This window comes from Rhamphochromis longiceps, linkage group LG18 (genome assembly GCF_057381845.1).
Source record: "Rhamphochromis longiceps isolate RC_006_pf linkage group LG18, R_longiceps_female_GT1.1, whole genome shotgun sequence".
NCBI classification, from domain to species: domain Eukaryota; kingdom Metazoa; phylum Chordata; class Actinopteri; order Cichliformes; family Cichlidae; genus Rhamphochromis; species Rhamphochromis longiceps.
In genome coordinates this window covers 34,835,294-34,858,012 of record NC_140574.1, presented here as the reverse complement: position 1 = coordinate 34,858,012, position 22,719 = coordinate 34,835,294, and the positions used below count along the sequence as shown (strand labels likewise).

Here is a 22,719-nt window from a genome sequence, read left to right as displayed (position 1 = left end):
ATAAGTAGACACTCCTTTGTCGTGCGTGAGGAGGGGGGGCTGTGTCTGCAACAATTTATGAAATGCTTGATCTCATTTTTCTCCTCTAGTGTCTGTCTGTTGGGGAACCGCACTCTGAAGAATGAAATGTTTGAAAAGTGCGCAAAAACAGATGTGGAGCTCTGGAACCTTTTTTGTGACAGTCCATATCTCAACGCAACCTGTGACGAGTACTTCGCCTTAAACAACCTGACCGAGATCCAGGCCACACCGGGAGTCCTGGGGGAAGTCATCAACGGTGCGTCACCGTCAAGCAAAAATCCACTGAGAGTTCCTCCTGTCAGTCTTTTTTTTCTGCAGTAAATTCTGATCATGCAGCCTGTGCTTGTCTTTCCTTTAGACAACTTGTGGGGCAATTATGGCCCAGACAACATGGTGATAGAGAGGAAAAACCTGTCTTCTGTACCAGCCGAGGCCAACAACGACAAACTTAAGAACTACGTCTTCAACGATTGGGCCACCTACTTCACTCTGCTGGTGGGAATATACTTCCCCTCTGTCACAGGTAGATGATTTATTGTGGTCACATTATACAAAGATGAGAAATCATTTAGGATAAACGTTTCAAGGGACTTGAGCGTGAGGAATTATAGTTTTAATGCGTTTACATGAGTAAAGTTTGTGTTGCGTTTCAGGTATAATGGCTGGTTCTAACAGGTCAGGTGATCTCAGAGACGCCCAGAGATCCATCCCAATAGGAACCATACTGGCTATTCTCACCACATCCTTCATCTGTATCCTCGAGATCCTGAATGTGTCGATTGTGTCTGTGGAACTGCTGCAGGAACACCCAGAAACTCTTTCACTGCTGCTGGTTCCCCAAGGAGCAAATCCAGAAAAGGCCCTTCTGGAGTCTTGTGGTTCTTGATCCTCCCAGACCTGAAAGACCAGTGAGGGAAAGTTGGACATCAGGTGTGGCAGTGCAAGACTCTCTTGGTGTTCCTAAGGGTTAATTGCTTGTTCACACGAGTGTTCAAGTGTAAAGGCACGCTTGAGGTTTGGTTTGGGGGGACACCACTTCTTGTCTTCTTGGTCTCATTTTTAGCTGAGATTAAGAAGTCGTTTAAAGTAAATCCACTGTTTCCACTAATAATCCCTGTTGGTCAGCATTAGGGAACCTATTTATCTCGAGGTGCAGTGGAGACGGAGGTGACACTGTTACTACGTTACAAGAGCAGCTGAAGAAACTGAAACACTAGTGTCTGAGGAGAAAGGCAGAAAGCCCGGTTTCCTCAGGTGTGATGATAACTGAGATGTAATGGGTCATGCACTATGACTTATTACTTTGACTAAAAAGTTGAGAAAGGTTTGACATCCAGCGAGGATCCAAACATCTCTTACTTTCATTATTATTCATTATTTTCATATATTTACTGTTTTTTAGATTTCTTTTGTTTCCACGTTGTTCTCTGTTTTATTCTGTAAGCACTTTTTGTTGACTTTATAATTACTTATTTGTTTCCATTAGTTGTCTTAACGGCTTACGCAATTCAGGGCGTTCTTTGTCTTCTTATTATCATTACTAATATTAAACGAATTGAGGGAAGAAAATGTTGATGATTCCCAGATTCACGCTGCTTCTAAATGAGGTGATATTTATGCACCAGCTGTGGGTGAAGAGCAGCAGATTGATATTGTCACAGGCTGTTGATGTAAATTGTCCCAGTGTTTTCATCTTAACTTCCTGGTCAGATATCTCCTTTGTGGTCTTGTTTGGAGCCTGTATTGAAGGAGTGGTCCTGAGAGACAAGTAAGAATGCTTAAATGTTTGGAAAAGCAGGTGCTTTGTTTTTTCAGAACGTCTCATAATGCATTTTTATCATTGCGATTGCTGTTTAATAAAGCGTATGTATGCTTCAGGTTTGGTTTCTCAGTAAAGACGAAACCTGTCATCAGCATTCTGGCCTGGCCATCACCGTGGGTGATTGTGATTGGCTCATTTTTTTCCTGCTGCGGGGCGGGACTGCAAAGCCTTACAGGTGCCCCCCGGCTGTTGCAGGCCATTGCTCGCGACGGCATCATTCCTTTCTTACAGGTTAGTGGAAGATCACCTCTTTTGAAAAACACCTATTCCTTTTTCATTTTTATCTTGAAAGTGCACACGCAGCTTCCTTTCGTGCTTCATTATTGTGCTTTTTTACCGTTTAAAAGCCAACGGCAGAGGTAGTCATAACTTATGAATGTGTACTGTAAAAAATGTTTGGTCTACTTTCTCATTTTTAAATGATTGTTTAAAAGATTTCCTTCTTTTTCACAAAGTCTTCTGAACTGATTGTTTCATTCATAAATTGTTAAAGGACTGGTTACATTATACCCGTCGCAGCTTCCCAGAGTTTTAAGGAAGCATGTTTGGGTTGTGTATTTAATCTGTTTCATTTTATGTTTTTCTCAAAATGTTTTTTCAGTTTCTAACCTAATAAATGAGAGAAAAGCTGCAAATTCTCACACAGGAGTTAGAAAGGCGTGCCGTTTTGACCTTGATAAAAATAAGTACTACATCAAACCTCTGTCCTTTGGATCTCTCTTTCTCAGGTCTTTGGTCATGGGAAGGCTAACGGTGAGCCCACCTGGGCTCTGCTGCTGACTGTTGGGATCTGCGAGATAGGAATCCTTATTGCCTCTCTGGATCATGTAGCCCCCATCCTCTCCATGTATGTGCTTTTTTCCCTCTTTTTGTCACTGAATTTGTTAATGTCTTTACATTTCATACTAATCACTGGTCTTCTCAGGTTTTTCCTCATGTGCTATCTGTTTGTCAACCTGGCCTGTGCTGTCCAGACTTTGCTCTGCACCCCCAATTGGAGACCTCGCTTTAAGTTCTATCACTGGTAAGAGCATGTCCTAGAAAACTCTCTTATCTCTGAGTGTAACAGTAATGATGACACTGCTTGTTTCCTGTAGGACTCTGTCCTTCTTAGGGATGAGTCTTTGTCTCTCCCTCATGTTCATCTCCTCCTGGATCTACGCTCTGGTCGTCATAGTGATAGCCGGCTGTATCTACAAATACATTGAATACAAAGGGTAAGTTTCAGGTGATGAGATCAATTCAGCGTTTAAACCAGGTGCAGGCAAGAAGGTATGGTCAGAAACAAACTGATACACAACAATCGTTTTAGGGCGGCTGAGCTTTTCAAAAGTAAAGAGAGGCTAAGGTTTGCCAGTCTTCAAAGAACTGTGACAAATTGACAAAATGTGGAACAATTTCAGAAATGCAAACTATCTTATCATACACAGTACATGATATCATTAAAAGATTCAGAGAATCTGGATATCTGTGTGCACAAGACAAGGCCAAAAAGGGTCTGAGTTGGCACTGCATGAAAAACAGACAATATTATGTCACTGAAAAGCAGCGCATGGGCTCAGGAACCGTTCCAGAAAACATTTCTGTCAACACAGTTTGCTGTGCCATCCACAAATGCAGGTTAAAGCTCTTTCTTGCAAAGAATATGACCGATAACCGCCATGTTCACTGGGCCAAATATAAAATCTTCTGTGGCCAGATGAATAAAAATATTAAAATTGAAAAACACGGGCGCTGTACTCGCCGATTTAAAGAGGAGAGGAATGAGCTGGCCTGTTATCAGCACTCTTTTCAAAAGCCTGCATCTCTAATGTTATGCAGATGCATTAGTGTGCAAGGAATTGGCAGCTTACACAACTGGAAGGATGCCATCAGGTGGTGAAAAGGTTTCTACAAGTTTTAGAGCCACATACGCTCCCATCCCAACAACACCTTTTTCTGAAAATCAAAATGAGTTCTTGTTTGTTGAGATGTAGTAAAACAGTTTTAATGGTGGTGCAGGGCAGTGAAGGAGTGGGGAGATGGAATCAGAGGTCTGTCCTTAAATGCAGCACGCTACGCTCTCATCCGGCTAGAGGAGGCACCGCTACACACCAAAAACTGGAGGTGAGTGCAAAAACACTTCTCTCACAATAGAGTATTTTAATTAGAGGCAACAAATAATGATTGGTCTATATTTAATCACTTAGAAATCACAAACACGTTCTTCTTAAACTCAGAGATTGGCAGAGAAATCTGCTGCTCTACATTTAATCTACTGAATATTCAGATTTGGGCTGTTGAACAAATGTTGAACAATATGACATCACCTTTACCTCGGCACAGTTATTTTTCTGAATCTGATTTCAAATCTTGAACAGTTAAGCTGCAGCCTCATTGTCACTGACAGTCATTACATTTTTTATCATCTTGTCCTCTAAAGAACTACAGTTGTCTGCAGACAGACTGTCATTCATTCAGAAAAATTACTTTGATTGTTTTTCGGTTGTTTGCTGCTAGACGTTTGTATTTTTGGCTCTGTCTTCAGGCCTCAGCTGCTGGTGTTGTGTAAACTGAACTCAGACCTGGAGGTGACACACCCTCGTCTCCTGTCCTTCGCCACGCAGCTCAAAGCGGGGAAGGGGCTGACCATCGTCTGCTCCGTCCTGGAGGGGACATACATGACCCGAGGGGACGAGGCCAAGAAAGGAGAGCAGGTTTCTCAGTTTGTTCAATCGTTCGCTCTCATCGGCTAGCCATGACTTCACTGTACATGCTAATGTTTGCGTTTAACCTTCTTCCATGTGTCTCTTATGTTTGTAATTACGTTTGTTTTCCTGCTCTATATGTTCGCTCGAATATGAACCAACATGTTGCCGAAGCTGTGAATGAATCAAAATATTGCACACCACTCAGCACCTAAAACTCTTCCTTTCTTTTCCTTGCTTGCTTCCGGCAGAACTTGAAAGCAGCCATGGCTGCGGAGAAGACAAAGGGTTTCTCTCACGTCGTGGTGTCGTCCAGCCTGCGAGATGGTTTCTCCATACTCATTCAGTCAGCTGGACTGGGGGGAATGAAGCACAATGCCGTGCTGATGGCCTGGCCAACAGGCTGGAAACAGGACCGGGACTCCTCCGTAAGGAGAAACTTTATAGGTAAACTCAACAGAAGGGTTTTGTGTGACAACACTGCAATACTGAGAAAATTACAAAAGGCTTTCTGATGAGGCAACATGTCAAAAGGCTTCAAAAGCTGTAATAACTGAGATCAATCATTTGCTAATCCATAACTACTTAAATACTGTGGACAACAATTTACAGAACTGCATTTCTTTTAATGAGCCCTTCACTTCACTAAGAGGACAAAACCCGTCCTTAATGGCGTGCTAACGTTATAGCAACATTCTTATTGTAAAGAAATAGAAAAGATGTCATTACAAAAATATTAATGCCAAAAATATCAGCATTTGACATTTACTGTATTGTTTTTTTACATTTCTTCTATTATGACCACATAGACATGTAATCACACATTACCGAGTAGATTACAGATGTTTTTAGTCCAGATGTCCTGCAGATGCAGATGACAAATTAAGCGATAGTCACAAGTATTGTTGCGCGCCAGGATTTTATGGTTTTACAGATTTACAGTGGCCCTGAGAGTTCAAATGGACTGCAGTTTAAGAAAAACCCCAACAAATAGAAAAATGCTGCAAAAGTACTTCACATGTTTGGGTGTGTGTCACTTCCACAGCTGCTTCGTCACAGTAATGTGTTCCCAAAAACACTTCTGTGTGTTGTGAGATTTTGGTTTTTCTACTTCCTTTGTGTTTTATTCCTCTTCTTTTTCTTCCATGTTTTATGTGCCTTTGCTGCATTTTTCTGTTTGCTGGTGTTTTCATAATTTCCGGTGTTTAGGGCCGCCATATTTACGCACAAGGTTAGAGATTTTGGACGGGGCTCAGGAACATCTTTTTTCTCTCCCTGCAGAAACCGTTAGAGAGACGACTTCGGCACATCAGGCTCTGCTCGTAGCCAAGAACATCGACCATTTCCCTGCTAACCAGGAGCGTCTGAAGGAGGGCACCGTTGATGTGTGGTGGATCGTACATGATGGTGGACTGCTCATGCTTCTGCCTTTCTTACTTAGTCAGCACAAGGTGTGTCTTTGTTTGTGTTGCCTAAATTATCTTTTTACTTTAAGATTCTTTAGTTGAATTTAAATATGAACCGTTCAAGAAAAAACAAGGACTCCAAAGTAAGATAAAAATCAATAATTATATAAATTGCCACAGTAAGCAGGATGAATAGAGTGCATTTATATACACCGTTAAAATTTGTCTCAATGTTCTCACCGTTAGCATTGTGGCTGCTGTCTTCCAGCCAGAGTGTATGCTAACTTACTGGCTAATACTAGCAAGCTTCGTTATCAAGCTGCTTCCATATCTGCTAATTAATGCTAAGCAACATACAAATGCAAAAAGTGCCCTCACTAGACTTTTGTACATCCTTCATCACACAGCAGCGATACCAAGTGTTCTGAACATCACAAATAAAGTCTTGAGTTCAGTTCTTGAGGAAGCTGAACCTGTCAATCAAAACGGCCACACCCCTGACTTTAAGCCATAGGAATGCCCAAAAGGGGGAAATCTTACAAACACATCACCACATGCATGTTGTTGTGAATGTGTTTTGTTATTTATGGAGACCAAAACCATGTTGGTACCAGGCTGTAAACATGTAAGTTACAAGGCTAAAGTTTGCACTTTAACATGAGAGTTAAAAAGATCATGATCAAGTCGCTTTTGGAATCAGCCTCAAGTGGTCATGTGGGGAACTGCGCCTCGAAGGTGGCTGCATTTCTCAGTCCCGTAGGTTCTGACTTGACAATTACCATATGGGACTACATTTAATCAACTTCAACCAAAATTAAAATTACTCTTCTTTTAACCTTTAAACATTTTCCCCAAAGATTTGTAGTAAATAGCCGTTGACCTGTTTGCAAATCAAGATCTTTTGCTAACAGCTTCTAATGCGGGGGGTGGGCAATCCCAGGCCTCGAGGGCCGGTGTCCTGAAGGTTTTAGATCTCACCTTGGGTCAACACACCTGAATCACATGATTAGTTCGTTACCAGGCCTCTGGAGAACTTCAGAACATGTTGAGGAGCTAATTTATCCATTTAAATCAGCTGTGTTGGTTCAAGGACACATCTAAAACCTGCAGGGACACCGGCCCTCGGGGCCTGGAGTTGCCCACCCCTGTTCTAATGTCACACAGTTTAATATTGATGCAGAGCCTGCCGGCCTTCAGTCATAATAAAATAATAAAAGCAGGTCTTTAATCTTTCGTGCTGCACTCAGGTGGCCTATTAATTGAGCTGGATAAAAGATGGGCGTGTTGCTCTGGGTGGTTGGTTATAATAACTTTTTCTGTTTAGGTATGGAGGAAGTGCAAAATGCGAATCTTCACTGTGGCACAGATGGATGACAACTCCATTCAGATGAAGAAAGATCTCCAGATGTTTCTCTACCAACTGCGTCTAAATGCAGTGGTGGAGGTAGTGGAGATGGTGAGACTGTCTACACTTTTAATTCACTTTTAAATCTGCATTAGATTACTTAATATGATAATAGTTCCATACCTACTCATACTGAATTTGCAGATGCTCTCTCTCCCTGTAGCATGACAGTGATATCTCAGCTTTCACCTATGAGAAGACGCTGGTGATGGAGCAGAGATCTCAAATGCTCAAACAGATGCAGCTGTCCCGCACAGAGAGGGAGAGAGAGGTAAAGGGACACATACTGGACATCCTTAACGTTTTTCAAATGATTGTAAAGCGATGTATAAGCTGGTTATTTTGGCATATTTTAATGTTTTCCTGCAAGACTTTTATGATGGTCATATGATGGATTTGTTAAAACAAACATATCAACAATAATTAATATTTTTATAATGACAGGATTTAGGAAAAACTGCTTAAATATTAAGGTGTTGCAAAAGTCTTCACGGTCTGTTCTGCTGTTCTTGACCTTTGACCTTTTCCCCCTAATCACTGCGTTGTGAATGGACGATGGGCTCAGATTCAGAGCATCACGGATGTATCGCGTGCCTCCATAAAGAGGAAGAAGTGTTCGAGTGCCGACGCCCCGCCCCTCTACTCTCAGTGCATTCCAGAGGATGAGGTAGCCATGGCAACTAGACCAAACAAACAACCCTGGAGCCGTCGCTCTATCCCATTCATCATCTTTACCATCCTAATCTATTCATAACCGCCGGAATGCTTTAGACAGTGCTCTGAATTAACTCATTTGTTAAGTGTATGCATGAGCTTGTTTCGGCTGTTCACCCTCCAGGATGTTGCTAACAGAGTGTCAGAAACCAAAAACAGCCGCTAGGGGGACACAAAGTCCTCCCTGAGCGGCAGGCACCAAAATATCAGTCATGACTATTTCCTCCCAAATCTTCATCTTTTGATTTGTGCCCATCTTCAGATTTTAAGATGTGGAACTCTCAATGAGCGGTCAGTTGCCTTATACATGTGCAGGTCTGACACAAAGAATAATGTCACTAGTTTTGCATCATGCACCATCATTTTTTCCCCCTATCATGCATGCATTTTTGCACTGGAGAGCTGGAACGACACATTTTACCTATAGGTAAGAGAGCGTGTCCAGGGTTCTGCATGAAGCTTATTTGTTTTAACTTTTATCGGTCCTGTTTCTTGTCTCTTGCCAAGCGCTTGTACATAGGAGCAGTGATTGTTGAGGTTTTCTCTTTTTCTCTCTTATTGTAATTTTACCGTACAATATAAAGCACCTCGGGCCAGCTATTTTTGTAATTTAGTGCTTTATAGATACAATTTACTACTACAATATAGATTTGTTCAGCACCTTTCAAGAAACTCAACGACACTTTATTAAAACAATAATAAAAAATCTAGAAATTAAAGAAGAGGTGAGTTTTGAAGAACGGATGGGAGTTTTAAAGAAGATATGGAGGTTGGTGCGAGGGACAGAAAAGAGCCCCATGGCTGAGGATCACATCATCCAAGGCTGCATGTATGGGTGGCCAGACAGGTACTGAGGGCCCAGGTCATTAACAGGATTTATAAATGAGCAGAAGCAACTTGTAAATGATGCGTGACGTGACCAGGAGCCAGTTGAGCTTTATGTGGAGTGATATGTTGGGGATCCCAAATGGGACTCCATTGCAGCCAGATAGCGCCAAAGAGTCAGTGAGCGATGACCAAAGTCAAGAGATGTTCATTAGACGAAGAAAAGCTGCTTTGGTGACAGATTTATAATAACCCTGGAATAAAAGTGTAGAACATTATAACATTATAAAGTGCCACAACTGTTGTTGTGATTACGTGCTATATAAATTAAATTGAAATTAAATTGAGTCCAGGGGTTGCTGAGATGGGGGGGGATCACCCATGTCGATGAAGAGCTCCATTCTTCTGGAGCAGGGTCTTGATGGCCACAAGCAAAAGCACAGTGCTATTGCTTTTGAGCTAGGTAGTTAAAATCCATGTTGTAATTTCATGCAGACGTTTGGTCAAGGAGCTTTGATTGTGGAGAGTTTAGCACTGACAGCTGTGTGTTGTCAGCATAAGAATGGAAACAGAAACCATGGCACCACTGCCCATGAGGGAGCATGTAGATGGTGAAGAGAAGGGGTCCAAGCACAGAGCCTTGAGGCACCCCATGGTTAACTGGAATAGAGGTGGAGCAAGAGTCTCCTAAGGTGACAAGCTGTGTTCAGTTGGAAAAGTAGGACTGAAACTGTGAGAGTTCAGTACCAGTGAGGCCAAGAAAGCCAGCCAGAGGTGAGAGAGAAGAATGGTGTGAGAATCAGTGCCAAAGGCTGCAGAAAGGTCCACAGGGTCAGAGTCTGCCCTGTTGGTGATGGGAATCATTGAGGCAGTTTGGAAGCGCGTGCCTAGTCCAAAGGTGTCTGCATGGGGTCCCAGATGCAGGTGGAGACTTGAGTCAAAGAGAACCACTTTTAAAAATGTAAAAACAAGTCCTGCAAAAGAATATGCAGAAGGTTTTGCACATATGAATTTGCAGGTTTTTAATAATTTAGTCATATATAGAAGTGTTACCATCACATGAGGGAAGCTGAGGCTTTTCTTCATTCATGTGATTCTTTGAGTCTGCATGTACTTTATGCTCTTAAACATATCGCTTGACTGCTGTCATGTCAGACATTTCTTCTCATCATTTTTTCTTTCCATATTAGAATGTCTCCATTTCCTGAAAAGCTGTGGTATTCAGTATCAGCTCTCCTAATGAAAGATTAAGGGTGAAGATCACGGAACTAATAAGACTTTATATCATGTCACCGTCTGTTCAGGCTCAGCTGATTCACGACCGGAACACAGCATCTCATTCTGCAGCGAATGACAAGGCTGCTGGCGCCACTTCTGATCGTGTCCACATGACCTGGACCAAAGACAAACTGCAGAATGAGAGGAACAAACACAAAGAAAACATGGCAGTGAAAGACATGTTCAACATGAAACCGTAAGTAGAGCTAAGTATGCTGCCTCACACTTTTGACACATACATAAACAGAATTTAGAATATATATTGCAAGAAAGTGGCATTGCAAATTTACTCAAAATGTTGCAGGAGGGATTCCTGGAGTGACAGCGTGATGATTTAAATACAATCTCTGAATATTTAGAGGCTATATTTTGCTATTAATGTTGGATGTGTGTCCCCCATCCTCTATCCCCCATCCTCTATCCTCTAGTGAGTGGGAGAATCTGTAAGTAACTTTCACTTCTTGGCTGCATGTGCTTGAACTTTTTCACGTGTGAAATAATCTCTGTTGGCATGCTGGTAGAAAAGCGATTAACTAGTTCATGCATGCATACGTGATGAGACAAAAAGCTCGTGCTTTTATCACAAGGAAACTGCATCCATCTGCATTTGCATCCTTCATTGTCATCCCCAATCTTTTATACTGCACTTGAGTGGACAGATGAATGATAGTATAGCATACTTTAGAAGATGATTGACTGTGTTGCATGATTTTTTGTTAAATTAAAGACCTTGTTAATGTCTCTGGTTAAACATAGCAACCACTCTAATGTGCGGAGGATGCACACAGCGGTGAAACTGAACGAGGTGGTGGTGAAGAAATCCTGTAACTCGGAGCTCGTCTTGCTGAACATGCCGGGCCCACCAAAGAACAAGAAAGGGGATGACAACTGTATCCTTTTTCAAAGTACCAGCAGTATTAAGCCCTTAACTGGATTTTTCTTTCAGTCTGTGAGTTGTTCAGTCATTTAGTCAACCACAGTAGATAAACTGTTTGATATTTAGACACCCACTTTCTTGCTATTAATATGAGATTAGTCATAGCACTTAGAGCAGAGCGATATGACCAAAAATATTTATCAAGCTATACATTTGAAAATTTGCGATAATGATATAACTGACGATATAATTGACACTAGACAAAATACTTTACAACTCCACAACTTTATTAGTGCAAAAATAAGCAGCTGTTTTTTATGTGCATTAAAGTTATATAAAAACGTAACAGTGCAAATTCCTTGCTGATAGTTTAACCAAAAGGCATTTCCAGTGGAAACTGGCCAACATATCCTCAGCATAACCATGTATAATATCCACAAAACTTAAAAAGAGGTTATCCGGTTGTTAAGTCTGACGTCACTAGCCGTGTCTGGACCTAAACTCCGCTGCAGGTCCATATATCAAACGATCACTATGGCATTACTGAGAGTTGAAAAACTGTCTAAAGTCTTTCATCTTTAATAAAATGATCAGCGTTCTGCTCTACCAGGTGTAACAATTGAGTTTAACATCCAGGCATCCATGAAAACGGAATTTATGACATTTAACGGAGTTAGAAGTTAGCAGGAAGTTAGCTCGCTAGCTTATATCTAAATACAATATAGCATGTCCTGACTGCGGGGTTTTGGAAACAAATTAAAACGTACAGCTCTGTTATCACTTCCAGCATAAATGAAGACAGAAAACTAAACAGCAGTGACGTTTGTAGGGTTACTGAAGTTGGGCTAGCTGGTATATAATGATGTGCTACGTGACCGCTAGCGACACAGCTATGTTAGCGTAATATAAACAAGCTAACTTTTTTCCACTCGATAAAAGTTACTGTGAGTGTTCTCGGTCAGGAACAAATGTAATCGCATGGCAGGATGCTGTAAAAGGACCAAACTTCAGCCAGGAGAACAACTGAGATAATCCATCCACAATACGAGGTTAGTCATTCATATACTGCTGCATGGGCTGGGCTGTAGTTACATCCTAAGGTTTTAAAAACTGAGCTTAAATAAATGATTAGTGGTAATAAAAGCCGAGGGAGGTCAACAGGGATCACTGACTGTTTTAGGAGCTTTTTGAGATTAAATAGAAGAAAATACAAAACATTAAACATGTTAACAACACAAAAGCCATATTAAACGCAGACTACTTTAGACCCGGAAGTAGGATTCGTCACGTCATCACTTAACGACCAGACACACACACACAATACGGTAATATTATGTTGAAGCACAGTACGTATCACTCCGCGAGACTCCTGCCTGCAAAAGCGGTAATGCTCCGACAATCCATCAAGCGGTGCGGGTTCGTAGCTTAGCAAAATCGTCCTAAAACATTTGACAGATTTTCGAGCGCCACATAAAATCGTTTCGAGGTCAGTAAACACAACCAGAGTTCATACATAAGGCACACGGGATTATAAGGTGCTCTGTCGATTTTCAGAAAAATCAAAGGATTGATTTTAAGTGTGCCGTATTTTCCAAAAAACACGGTAGTAACGATGACCCGCTAGCATGCGCTACCAAAAATAGTGCTTTGTTGTGTATCTGACGGTCGAAAGCTAAACCAGTTCCACACCACTGAAGCTGCAGCATTTTTACCAACCACTTCTGGTTCATCCGCTTCATTCAACGATCCGCTTTCGCCCTCCTCATTCTCCGTCGCCGCCGGCATGCTTTTTCCGCCATATGCGTATGAAAACATAGGCACACGCGTTTTACCCAAATTCTATCGCGATATTTCAATTTCTTGTCGTTGCCCAACATTATACCGGTATTACCGTGAACGGTATGATATGGCCCAGCCCTAATAGCACTGTCATGTTTGTATGCTAGAGTCAGCTAGCTTAACTAAGCATGGATAGATAGTCAACAATCGTGTCTTCTTCCAAAGGTTAAAAAAATCCTCCTAGAAGCATTTTAAAGCATATTGACTCAGTTAATGTCATTAATTAAACCACACTAAAACTGAACATAAAAACTAAGATGCTGTTGTGAAAACGTTTTAATAGGACTCTAAGCAGTCTTATAAAAAACAAAGTAAATCCTTAATGTTTCCATATCTTCGTAACTCCAGGTTGAATTTTGGATTATTTTTTACATTTTGGACCAATGTTAATTCTTTGCCCCAGTTCTAAGCTAAGTTAAGCTAAGCTATCCAACTATAACAGCAGTTCTATCCAGTCTTTAAGTGACGACGTATGAACCCGGCTTCCGGGTCCAGACTACTTTGCGTTTATTAAGGCTGTTGTGTTTTTAACATGTTTTAATGCTTTGTATCTTGTTTTATTTAATCTGAACAAGCCCCTAAAAGAAATGCAATTGCATTTGTGGAGCATTCATGTTAATTTTTGTTAAGTGGAAAAACATTAGCGTTCATCCTCCAGCTTCACTGTGATAATGTGTTTAGATTATGCTAATGTAGCACATTATAAAACAGCTAGCCCAACTTCAGTAACCCTACAAACGTCACTGCTGTTTAGTTTTTCTGTCTTCATTTATGTTGGAAGTGACAGCAGAGCTGTACGTTTAATTTTTTCAGAAATCTCTCATTCAGAACATGCTATATCATGTTTGGGTGGAAACTAGCGAGCTAACTTCCTGCTAACTTCTAACTCCATTAAATTTAATAAATTCTGTTTTCATGGATGCCTGGATGTTAAAATTAATTACTACACCTGGTAAAGCAGCAACGCTGATCATTTTATTAAAGATGAAAGAATTTAGACAGTTTTTAGCTCTCAGTGATGCTGCACTGTTCGTTTGACTTTGGGACCTGAAGTGGAGTTTGGACCTGGAAACTGCTAATGACATCAGACCTAAAAACCCGATACTTAGAATAAAGATATTGAAGTGGCATTTACTGATTCATCCTGGTAAGAAAATAATAAAGCATATTGAGTCTAATAGTAGTGCATAACCCCCTTAACCAGAATGTGTGTCTCAGATATGGAGTTCCTGGAAGTTTTAATGGAAGGTCTAGACCGTGTACTGTTGGTTCGGGGAGGAGGTCGGGAGGTCATTACTATCTACTCCTAGCGCAAAGAGGTTCCTATTTTTTTGGACGTGTACTTTAAACGAACCATGTTTGGACACAAAGGCTTTAAGGTGGGACAGTGACAACAGACTTTGTTTTTTAAGAAGTCCAGTATTTCCAACCTCCTTAGATTACAATAACCTGGATGACTGATGAAGAGAAGAGTGCCACATTTGGACAACAAGGGACTCTGCATACAGCACAGCCTCAGCTTAGTGCAGAGTCTGGAAGTGAAGAGGATTGACTACAGACAGACCACTAGGGGCTCCACCACTCCAACTCCTCCAGATGAAAAAACATGAACTGCAGCTTGTTTTTGTTGCCTTTAGTGCAATCGTTGGTTTCACTGAGACATGCAGATATAGTGGAAACTGTCCTTTTACAGAGTACCCTAAAGATCACAGCAATGACTTTTATAGGAATACTTTTGCGTTTGGCAATAACATTCAATGATATTTCCTTTGTGATCTTTATTATTTATTTCCGTGCCAGTTGTGACACTTCATTGTAACAAATGTTTTACTTTGGGATGATTAAATGAGTTGAACATGTTTTTTAGCCAATATTGTGAAAGAATATCAAATGTGGAATAATGTGTTGATGACCATGAACAAACGTATGCTGCTCGTAACACACTAGGCCATTACTGTTTTTGTTGCCACAGATGGGAATGTGCCAAGCATAATGAAGATGTAATAGAGTGAAAATGATACAGATGATTTGCTGGTTTCAACGTTTCAGGACATTTTAATTATTGATGAGTTTGACTGAGTTTTTGTATGTTGTCATAATGTTAGTCTGTGAGCTCTTTCCTTAGACGCCACTACAGCTAGTGGCAAAGGATGCAATATGGAGTCTCTATAGTAGTGTTGTTGTTGTTGTTTTCATCATAGGTTAGTACTGATTCATCTCTTTTTAGGATGTTATTTAGCAAAAAACAAATATAACTTAAAGTCTGTATAATAATGAAGTTGTCATGTCTGATTATTTATGGCAATATGTTCTGTGCTAATTTTCTTTGGTAAAGGTAATAAGCATTAAGGTACCAGTACACTATAAAGGGGGGAAAAACAAGGCACAACAATGGATATGGACCTGGACAAAATGATGTGTGACAGCAAAACAACAATAATTAATTTGTGTCTACAGTAAATGTCAAATAGCCTGTGCACCTCTGTGGTGAAAGGAACCGATTGAGATGGTTGGTTTCTTGATGCCTCCAAAGCTGAGGTGTTTTGTACATATCCTACTGACAGGAAACCCCAAACCTAAGACAGACTGGAGGGATTATGCCGCTCGGCTGGCCCTGGAATGCCTCGGTAGGGACCTGGGGACAGCGGCTAGCGAGAGGGAGGAGGGAAGACTTGAAATCTCTGCTTAGACTGCTTGTGACCCTCAAAATGAGCTTATCCTCAATGTGAAGTGTTTGTAAAGACTTGGAAGGAACCTCCCATAACAATCACATAAAACATATCTATAAACACACAGAGACAAAGGGCAGGAAGCAGGAAGACGGTATGTAAAGGAAACGAAACTAAAGTAGTAGTCAGCCAGATATAGACCATTGTGATGTCTCTGATGACATTCTACTCCTCTCAATTTCTGCCTTTTGTTACAAAACACTTGAAATGCGTGCCAACAGTAAATATTTTATCCTCTTCAAAGTTTTATATTATTGTATCAAACTGAGTGGTGGTCTTTAGTCCAAATCTTTATAAACATATGTAAAGGGAAAGTGCTAAAAAAAAAAAAATGTCTATGATATACTCAACACTACAAACAGAAAGGAAATTGTCTACCACGTATATTGAATTTAGATGGAAGAAAGAGGCCGGAATAGAGCTGAAGAAGAAGATTGGTCTAATATATGTAAAACTATAGCCACTACTTCCAGCTCCGAACTATGGAGAGAATTCACTTGGAAGAACACTATGAGGTTTTTTATTACACCTAAGATTAAAGAACACCAAAGCAAAAATGTTGACCAAGGGAAATATTGGAGGAGATGTGGATAGACTTCAGCAGGCCACTTCCATATCTTTTGGGAATGTCCTAAAATCTCTCCCTACTGGTCAGCTGTGATTGCACACACTAAACAGATAATTGGGTCCCAGCTTGAAGGGAGTTTCTGTGTTTTTTATTTAGGCAATATACCAAACAGACTAAAGAAACAGGATAGATACCGGCTACAGATACTGGCTGCCAGCAAGAAAGCTATTACACGCAAATGGCTGAATGAGGAAGCACCAAATGTTTCGGACTGGACAGAAATAATACATGAAATTCACACTATGGAACGACTAACCTTCTCTTTGAGACTATTTTCAGAAAAATATGAACAATATTGGGAGAAATGGAAATGCTTTCACAGAGAAATGACTGTAGACTCCTGTGTTATTTCTTTATAACATTTGTATTAATAAGATATTCTTTTTGTGTATATATAACTCTGAATTGGCAACCAAATATCAAAATTTTCTCCCCGATGATATAACTTTTTTTTCTAATATATTTTCTTATTTACGTCGACCCTGTCTGTGTTACTTCATGTTTAAATGAAGAAAAAAAAACCAATAAATATATAGTTTAAAAAAAACTGAGTGGTGACCAAGGTGATATTCTCTGGCCAGATGTATTGAGTTCTTGTCTGACCCAGAGGAGAGTAGTACTGAGAGTCTCTTACGTAAGCCTCTCAGGCTCAGTTTCCAAAAATTAATTTAGTTCTAAAATCATCAGTGGCTCACAAAACAACAGAGCCCATCTTGGAGCTGCTGTAAGAAGGCTGTTGGGAAACTTGGCCCTGGATAAATGGCTTCCTGTTTTTCCCAGAGAGTGGTTAGCTGGGTCAGCACGCACAGAGCAACAATAACGACCTGCCCAGTCTGATGCTCTGATCACCATCTGAATTACAACTCTGTTACGCAGTCTGCTGTCCATAACCCTTGCTCCTTTTAAAGTGCAGGCTGTCCCTTCAGAACCGTTAACCTAATTTGACACTTTATTGTTGCCCCAATGAGAGTCTTGTCTGCTGGCCACAATCCACATAAAACCACGATGACCTCAAGTGTCAGTGTGTGAAACAATCCCCAAAGCTCATGAAATACTAAAATGGGTAAACGATGGGTTCACAGAGGATTCTATTTTTGCAAATCTTGGACTTTCAGCATCTCGTTTTTTCGTTAAGATTACATGGACTGCAGTCTACAGTAATGAACCCACATATGAGACATATAATAAATGAAAAATTAGACTTCGTTCCATCATTTTCTTCTGTTTATCCATATCAGGACTGCTGTTGGGCTAGAGTCTATTCCAACTGTGACTGAATGAGAGGTAGAGTATACCCCAGGCAGCTGCAAGGTACCTGAAAAGAGACTTAAGCTGGTGATAAAAAATAGTCTTTGGTTATCACCCTGCTGGTTTTCTGGAACTGAGGGAATCAATATAAAAGGAAAAGCTGCTGAATCATCAGCTAATGCTACTGCTAGCTAGCATGAGTAACAAGGTGCATTCATATTTCACTGATATTACGTCAAATACTGATTTTGGCACTTAATAATAGTGTCTGTTTGTGTAAAATGACATGAAATGCCACCTATCTGTTGCTCAGCATAGACATTGTTTATTAAGCTTTTGTACAAGTTGAGTGAACATTGAAAATTGACCCCCTCCTACAGCTGTCTCACTGCACTTCTAAGCATCGTTTTCTGCCTCAGCGAGCTATTGTTTTCAGGAGAAAAAAGTTCTTAAAACACATGATATACTTCCTGCCCAGTGCCATCCGATAGGAAAGGCTAGCAAATAGCTAGAAGACATAACAGACCTTTTTGCCGATATTAAACTTGACATTTCTCTCAGATACTTGTGGAAAGCAATCGAAAGCCCATATGGATTTACATTCAAGTGACAGAGCCCTCTGTGTGCCATTCAAACTCTGAGAAAAAGAATGAAAACGTGTGTTGTGATTGTACAGCAGAGTGACACCTTCTGAGAGTGGAAAAATTAGTTTAAAAAATGCACATCTGATACAAGAAATGTATGACCTTTACTACATGCTAATTTGTACAACCTGGACCCACCCAACCATCTCAAATGAATAATTTAACCCAAACATTACCGGCCTTTATTAAACTTGAAAGGCAGTAAGAACAGATTTCTCCTACCTAGGAGTCTAGATAGATATATAGATAGACAGAAAGAGTATAAATAGCACAAGTGTCTTAGGAAGGGCATTTTCTCAGTATAAGGTGATGCAGTGAGCAAGAATGTAACTTTTCTTGTTCTCACAGACATTATCCTTCCAGAATCTGGTGATGCCGGGGTGTTAACATCATGACATGATTATTCCACAGATTCCCTTTGACCTTGTTGACCTGTTATCCTTTCATTCTACTAGCTTGAGAAAGAATGTCTAAGAGGAGATTAAAACGGTCAAGCTCTGCTATTTTAAACTACTGCACTTGATCGAATATTGATTTGTTCTTTTTTAATATATCAATTCTGTGGTTAAATCCTCTGTCTTCTTTATTTAAACATTAAACATGTTCTTTGTTTTCTAATTTCTTAGAAATTAGGCTTTGTCTCATTTAGCCTAAGGCTGCACACGTTAATCTCATAATTGGTACCTTTTTAGAGGTGCAAACATCTGCTCATTGTTAAGCAGAATCCTGTTCTTTTTTCATTTTAATTAAACTATTTGATTGGATGATGAAGCCTCTCCATGAACCATGGAGAGGCTAGTGTACACACATTATTAGTATCGTCATTTTCCTCTGAGGTGGCACCAAAACTTCCCGTATCACAGAAAAGCCTTGGTTGTTATATTGTAGGTGTTTATTGAATTACCATCAACTATATCTGACACACAGGTCAGTACAAAGTTACTTTATAGGAGAAAGGCAGTAAAGTGATCTCTCAGGGTGAGTGTGTACAGAATGAAACAGGGGATGGGGGAAGTGAGGATCACTGGGTGACCAACAACAAATCTTTGACCCAGGACAACCAGGAAGCTCCGGCCATGTTCTTTGACTTCGTCATTGTGTCACTCTTTCATTAGGAAGCATTACAGGATTTCTTTCACTTCAATGATACAAATATATCCCTGCAGGTACAATGAATGAAAGCACTCTAAACAGTATTGTACATAGAAAGTCGATTCACTGGTAGATGCGTTTAACTTTAAATAACAGCCCATCACGTTATTATCAATCAAAGGAAATTGTCTCAACCAGCAGGTTAACAAAGAAGGTCTAAAGAGTACGTTTTTTTCCTTCAAGCGAGTCAAATTTCCCAACTGTGTGGGTCCTAAGAGTCAGAGACAGAACTGAGGGAGTCTTTGTGCTGAGAGAGAGAGAGGGAGAGAGGGAGGGAGAGAGAGCAGCACTGTGACTTCAGGTCTGCACAGTCAGGCAGAGGGACCACAAAGTTTGCCTCACACATGTACTTGGAGTTTACTTCCAAAGCTGGATTTGCGTATTTACTGAAATGTCTCAGCGGTAAGAAGCTGTTATTTATATCTTACCTCAACATTTTCTGCATTTTTATTATTATTATTATTGAAATTATAAAAGCATTTCTCAGAGCAGACCTGTTCATTTCTTCTATACACTGCTAGATTTCTGCTATTACATTTCAGCTGGAATTTTAAATCGATGTCATGAACTTTTTTGCAGTGTGTTTTAACTTTCTTTTTTTTTTTAAGTCTATGCAGAATTTCTCCAAATGCAACTTTCATTATGTGTCTGATGTGTCTTCTTAGATGGTGTCTTACCATGCTGCTGTGCTGGCTGGCAGCGGCTCTGCAGGTTACAGAAGGTAAGGTTCACGCAGCTGCAGCTCAGCATGGCCTGTATAAAGAAAGTAACAGCTGGGACGGGTCTGCGATTGCAAAAAGAAAATGGGACAGTGACCCAGAGATGCTTGATCTAAGGAGGGACATGTTTCCTAGTGTTGATGATTAATCCCACTGAACTATAGACAGCAAAAGTGTTTTAAAGCGATCGACACATAATAAGTAAGCATATAAGTTAACTATGATGCCAAATTATTGATCTACGGTTGTAGACGTTTCTATACGGTATTTCTCAAGCGAGTCATTGTCTTTTAGGGATTTTAAGTGAACTTTCCTTAGGTGAGAGATGCTTGATGAAATTTCTCAGGGTAATGTTGAAACCTTACAAAAAAACAAACTATTGACAAATCCTAGTTCTTAAAAATGACTTTTAACAACTAGGATTTTCCTCTCAAAGACTAAAATCACAAGAATAAATCTTTCAGGAATGGACAATTCAGTGTCTGGTCTGCTAGCATGTCAACTAACTTACTAGTTTTTTATGCTGCACTCTCCTTTAGCTCAAATTATCATCTGATAAATATACATCAAAAAATCTAATTTTTGCTTTGGATTCATGCACAATTATGTGCTTATTCTCCAGCTAGATAACATCTGGTAATCATACATGATCTAGTAAAATAATTTAAGATTCTGATTTACATCATGTAAAACACTCAGACCTCACAGGCTTTTCTCCAAAAAGCATCTTTCTACCCTGTCCTCACTAATTCCCAAATAATTTGCAGAGCTTAAACTGGTGGAGAGTTCTTGTAAAACAAATGGCTTAAAACTTCCTCAAAATAGCAGTTAACCGTCTTTAATGCCAACAAAAGAGTCTGGACTTGAATCCACTGCTCTCACACAGATCCATTATGAGTCACACAATATGGTTCAGCCCCCTTCCCATTTCCATTATCACACCTCTGCCTGCTGTGGTGCTTTTCATTCAGCGGCTGCCTGCTGTGGGGCTCGGCTCACAGCTCAGCAGGAGAGTGATGGTTTATTTGTTTGTTTGGGAATGGGCCAGGCTTCCTCTGTCCCCTAAATCCTTTACGTATGATGATGTAGGTAGAAGTGGCAGAGAAGTCAAACTCTGCACCAGGGTGAGAAGTGAAGTGTTTGTATGGTAATGCTGTGAGGGGGTTTCCTCTGTGTGTGTGTGTGTGTGTGTGTGTGTGTGTGTGTGTGTGTGTGTGTGTGTGTGTGTGTGTGTGTGTGTGCATGCGTGCGTGCGCGCGCGTGCGTGCGTGCGTGCGTGCGTGCGTGTGTGTGTGTGTGTGTGCGTGCGTGCGTGCGTGCGTGCGTGTGTGCGTGTGTGCGTGCGTGCGTGCGTGCGTGCGTGTGTGTGTGTGTGTGTGCGTGCAGTGAGTTATGAGTGGCATGTTTTGATCCTGTGCCAGTTTGATGTCAGTGGTGTGTAGGTGATGTTTGACAATGGATGATAAAAATAATGTTAGAACATCTGGTTAGAACTCATGTTCTTGATATGTCTCGGAAAGACTTGTCAACACTGAGATATTGATTATTCACACAGCTCGTGACACTGTGCGCGCCCACAGCACCCAGAGAAAGCAGCAACCTGTGGGTTGAGACTTGAGGCAAAAAGCTACAGCTCCTCCGATAGCAGCTCGAGGCTAACAAAATGAGTCAGTGCCTTTCGATCTCGTCTTAAAATGCAGAAATCCAGCAATGACATTAATACGTTTACAGTCTAGAGTGTACAGCACCCCACAGCTGTTTTAACCAAAAAAAAACCAGCTGTGTGAGTTGATTTGGTCCTAGAAGCTTGTGGTGGTTATTTGGGACGGTTAAGGAAGCATTATTCTGTCTGAAGACTTGGAAGTGGGCAAGGTTCCCTCACCCCTAACCAGTCACCACAGATGGCTGTGCCGCTTAGTTCTAGTAAAAGAAGTTCTTAATACTTGAGCATACCAAGACATTTTGGACAATGTCATGCTTCCAGCTTTGTAGGAAAAGTTTAGGGATCCACACATTAGTGCACAAAGCGTGGGCCATAACGACATGGAGTCTGGTGTAGAAGATCTTGACTGGCCTGTGCAGAGTTCTGACTTCAACCCAACAGAAAACCTTTGGGATGAATTTAAGTGGAAGGCAGACGAGTGAATATTTTTGATAATACAGTGTGGGCCTGAAATGTAAACAAACTTGGGTCTACACTGATACAACCTAAAGATTTTGGAAATCAATCAGCTCACCCTGAACATGGATAGTTTTCACCTATGAACTCCCGATAGTGTCATTTCACAAAGATGTCCTTACATGTAGCACAACAGGAAATTCTTCATGTCAGATACATTCTTACAACGTGAGCATGTTATGTAGCAGTCCTTGGTGGACGCAAAGACAAACGAAGCCCACTTCCTCACTGTGAATTCTTCTCACACACAAATGTCCCATTGGTCACTGCTGTTAACCTGGCAGTTTAAAATCAGTTTAATGTCCACTGGATGCATGTCTAGAATATATGAGTGCTCTGTCCAAACGAGCCAGTGGGAAAAACACTCTCCTGAGTTTAGAAACTTGAAATCAGATAACTTCTTTTAGGTATGCTTTTAAGGGCTGAAATCACAACACTGGACTTAAATTTAGTGGTCAGAGTGGACTTCATCGTCATTCATGATTTACACATTTGTAGACTACACTGCAATTTCAGCTGAAAACTGTTTTCCATACTTCAGACCCC

At 40.7% G+C, this 22,719-nt stretch overlaps 2 protein-coding genes across 8 annotated transcripts in view; both read left to right on the top strand.

Annotated features, from left to right (window-relative positions):
* The window catches only part of LOC146648744 (solute carrier family 12 member 7-like), a 41,985-nt gene extending 26,837 nt beyond the window's left edge, over positions 1-15,148 (top strand). For 4 of the 7 annotated variants that reach the window (XM_085387967.1, XM_085387966.1, XM_085387965.1 and 1 more), the window contains 19 exons: positions 90-277; positions 380-544; positions 675-773; positions 1,732-1,789; positions 1,900-2,074; positions 2,572-2,690; positions 2,769-2,867; positions 2,941-3,060; positions 3,845-3,949; positions 4,371-4,539; positions 4,782-4,977; positions 5,812-5,981; positions 7,261-7,392; positions 7,505-7,612; positions 7,907-8,008; positions 10,185-10,354; positions 10,587-10,601; positions 10,915-11,048; positions 14,093-15,148. In XM_085387967.1, coding sequence (XP_085244093.1) covers positions 90-277; positions 380-544; positions 675-773; positions 1,732-1,789; positions 1,900-2,074; positions 2,572-2,690; positions 2,769-2,867; positions 2,941-3,060; positions 3,845-3,949; positions 4,371-4,539; positions 4,782-4,977; positions 5,812-5,981; positions 7,261-7,392; positions 7,505-7,612; positions 7,907-8,008; positions 10,185-10,354; positions 10,587-10,601; positions 10,915-11,048; positions 14,093-14,184 — 2,416 coding nt within the window. In that variant the 3' untranslated portion in view covers positions 14,185-15,148. The remainder of the gene's footprint in view (positions 1-89; positions 278-379; positions 545-674; positions 774-1,731; positions 1,790-1,899; positions 2,075-2,571; positions 2,691-2,768; positions 2,868-2,940; positions 3,061-3,844; positions 3,950-4,370; positions 4,540-4,781; positions 4,978-5,811; positions 5,982-7,260; positions 7,393-7,504; positions 7,613-7,906; positions 8,009-10,184; positions 10,355-10,586; positions 10,602-10,914; positions 11,049-14,092) is intronic. The other 3 variants (XM_085387968.1, XM_085387969.1, XM_085387970.1) reach the window with 3 other exon arrangements.
* A 4,370-nt stretch (positions 15,149-19,518) lies between these two features.
* The window catches only part of col15a1b (collagen, type XV, alpha 1b), a 54,454-nt gene continuing 51,253 nt past the window's right edge, over positions 19,519-22,719 (top strand). Inside the window, exons 1-2 of the mRNA XM_085388510.1 lie at positions 19,519-19,677; positions 19,941-19,996. Of these exons, the coding sequence (XP_085244636.1) occupies positions 19,667-19,677; positions 19,941-19,996 (67 nt within the window). The 5' untranslated portion in view covers positions 19,519-19,666. The remainder of the gene's footprint in view (positions 19,678-19,940; positions 19,997-22,719) is intronic.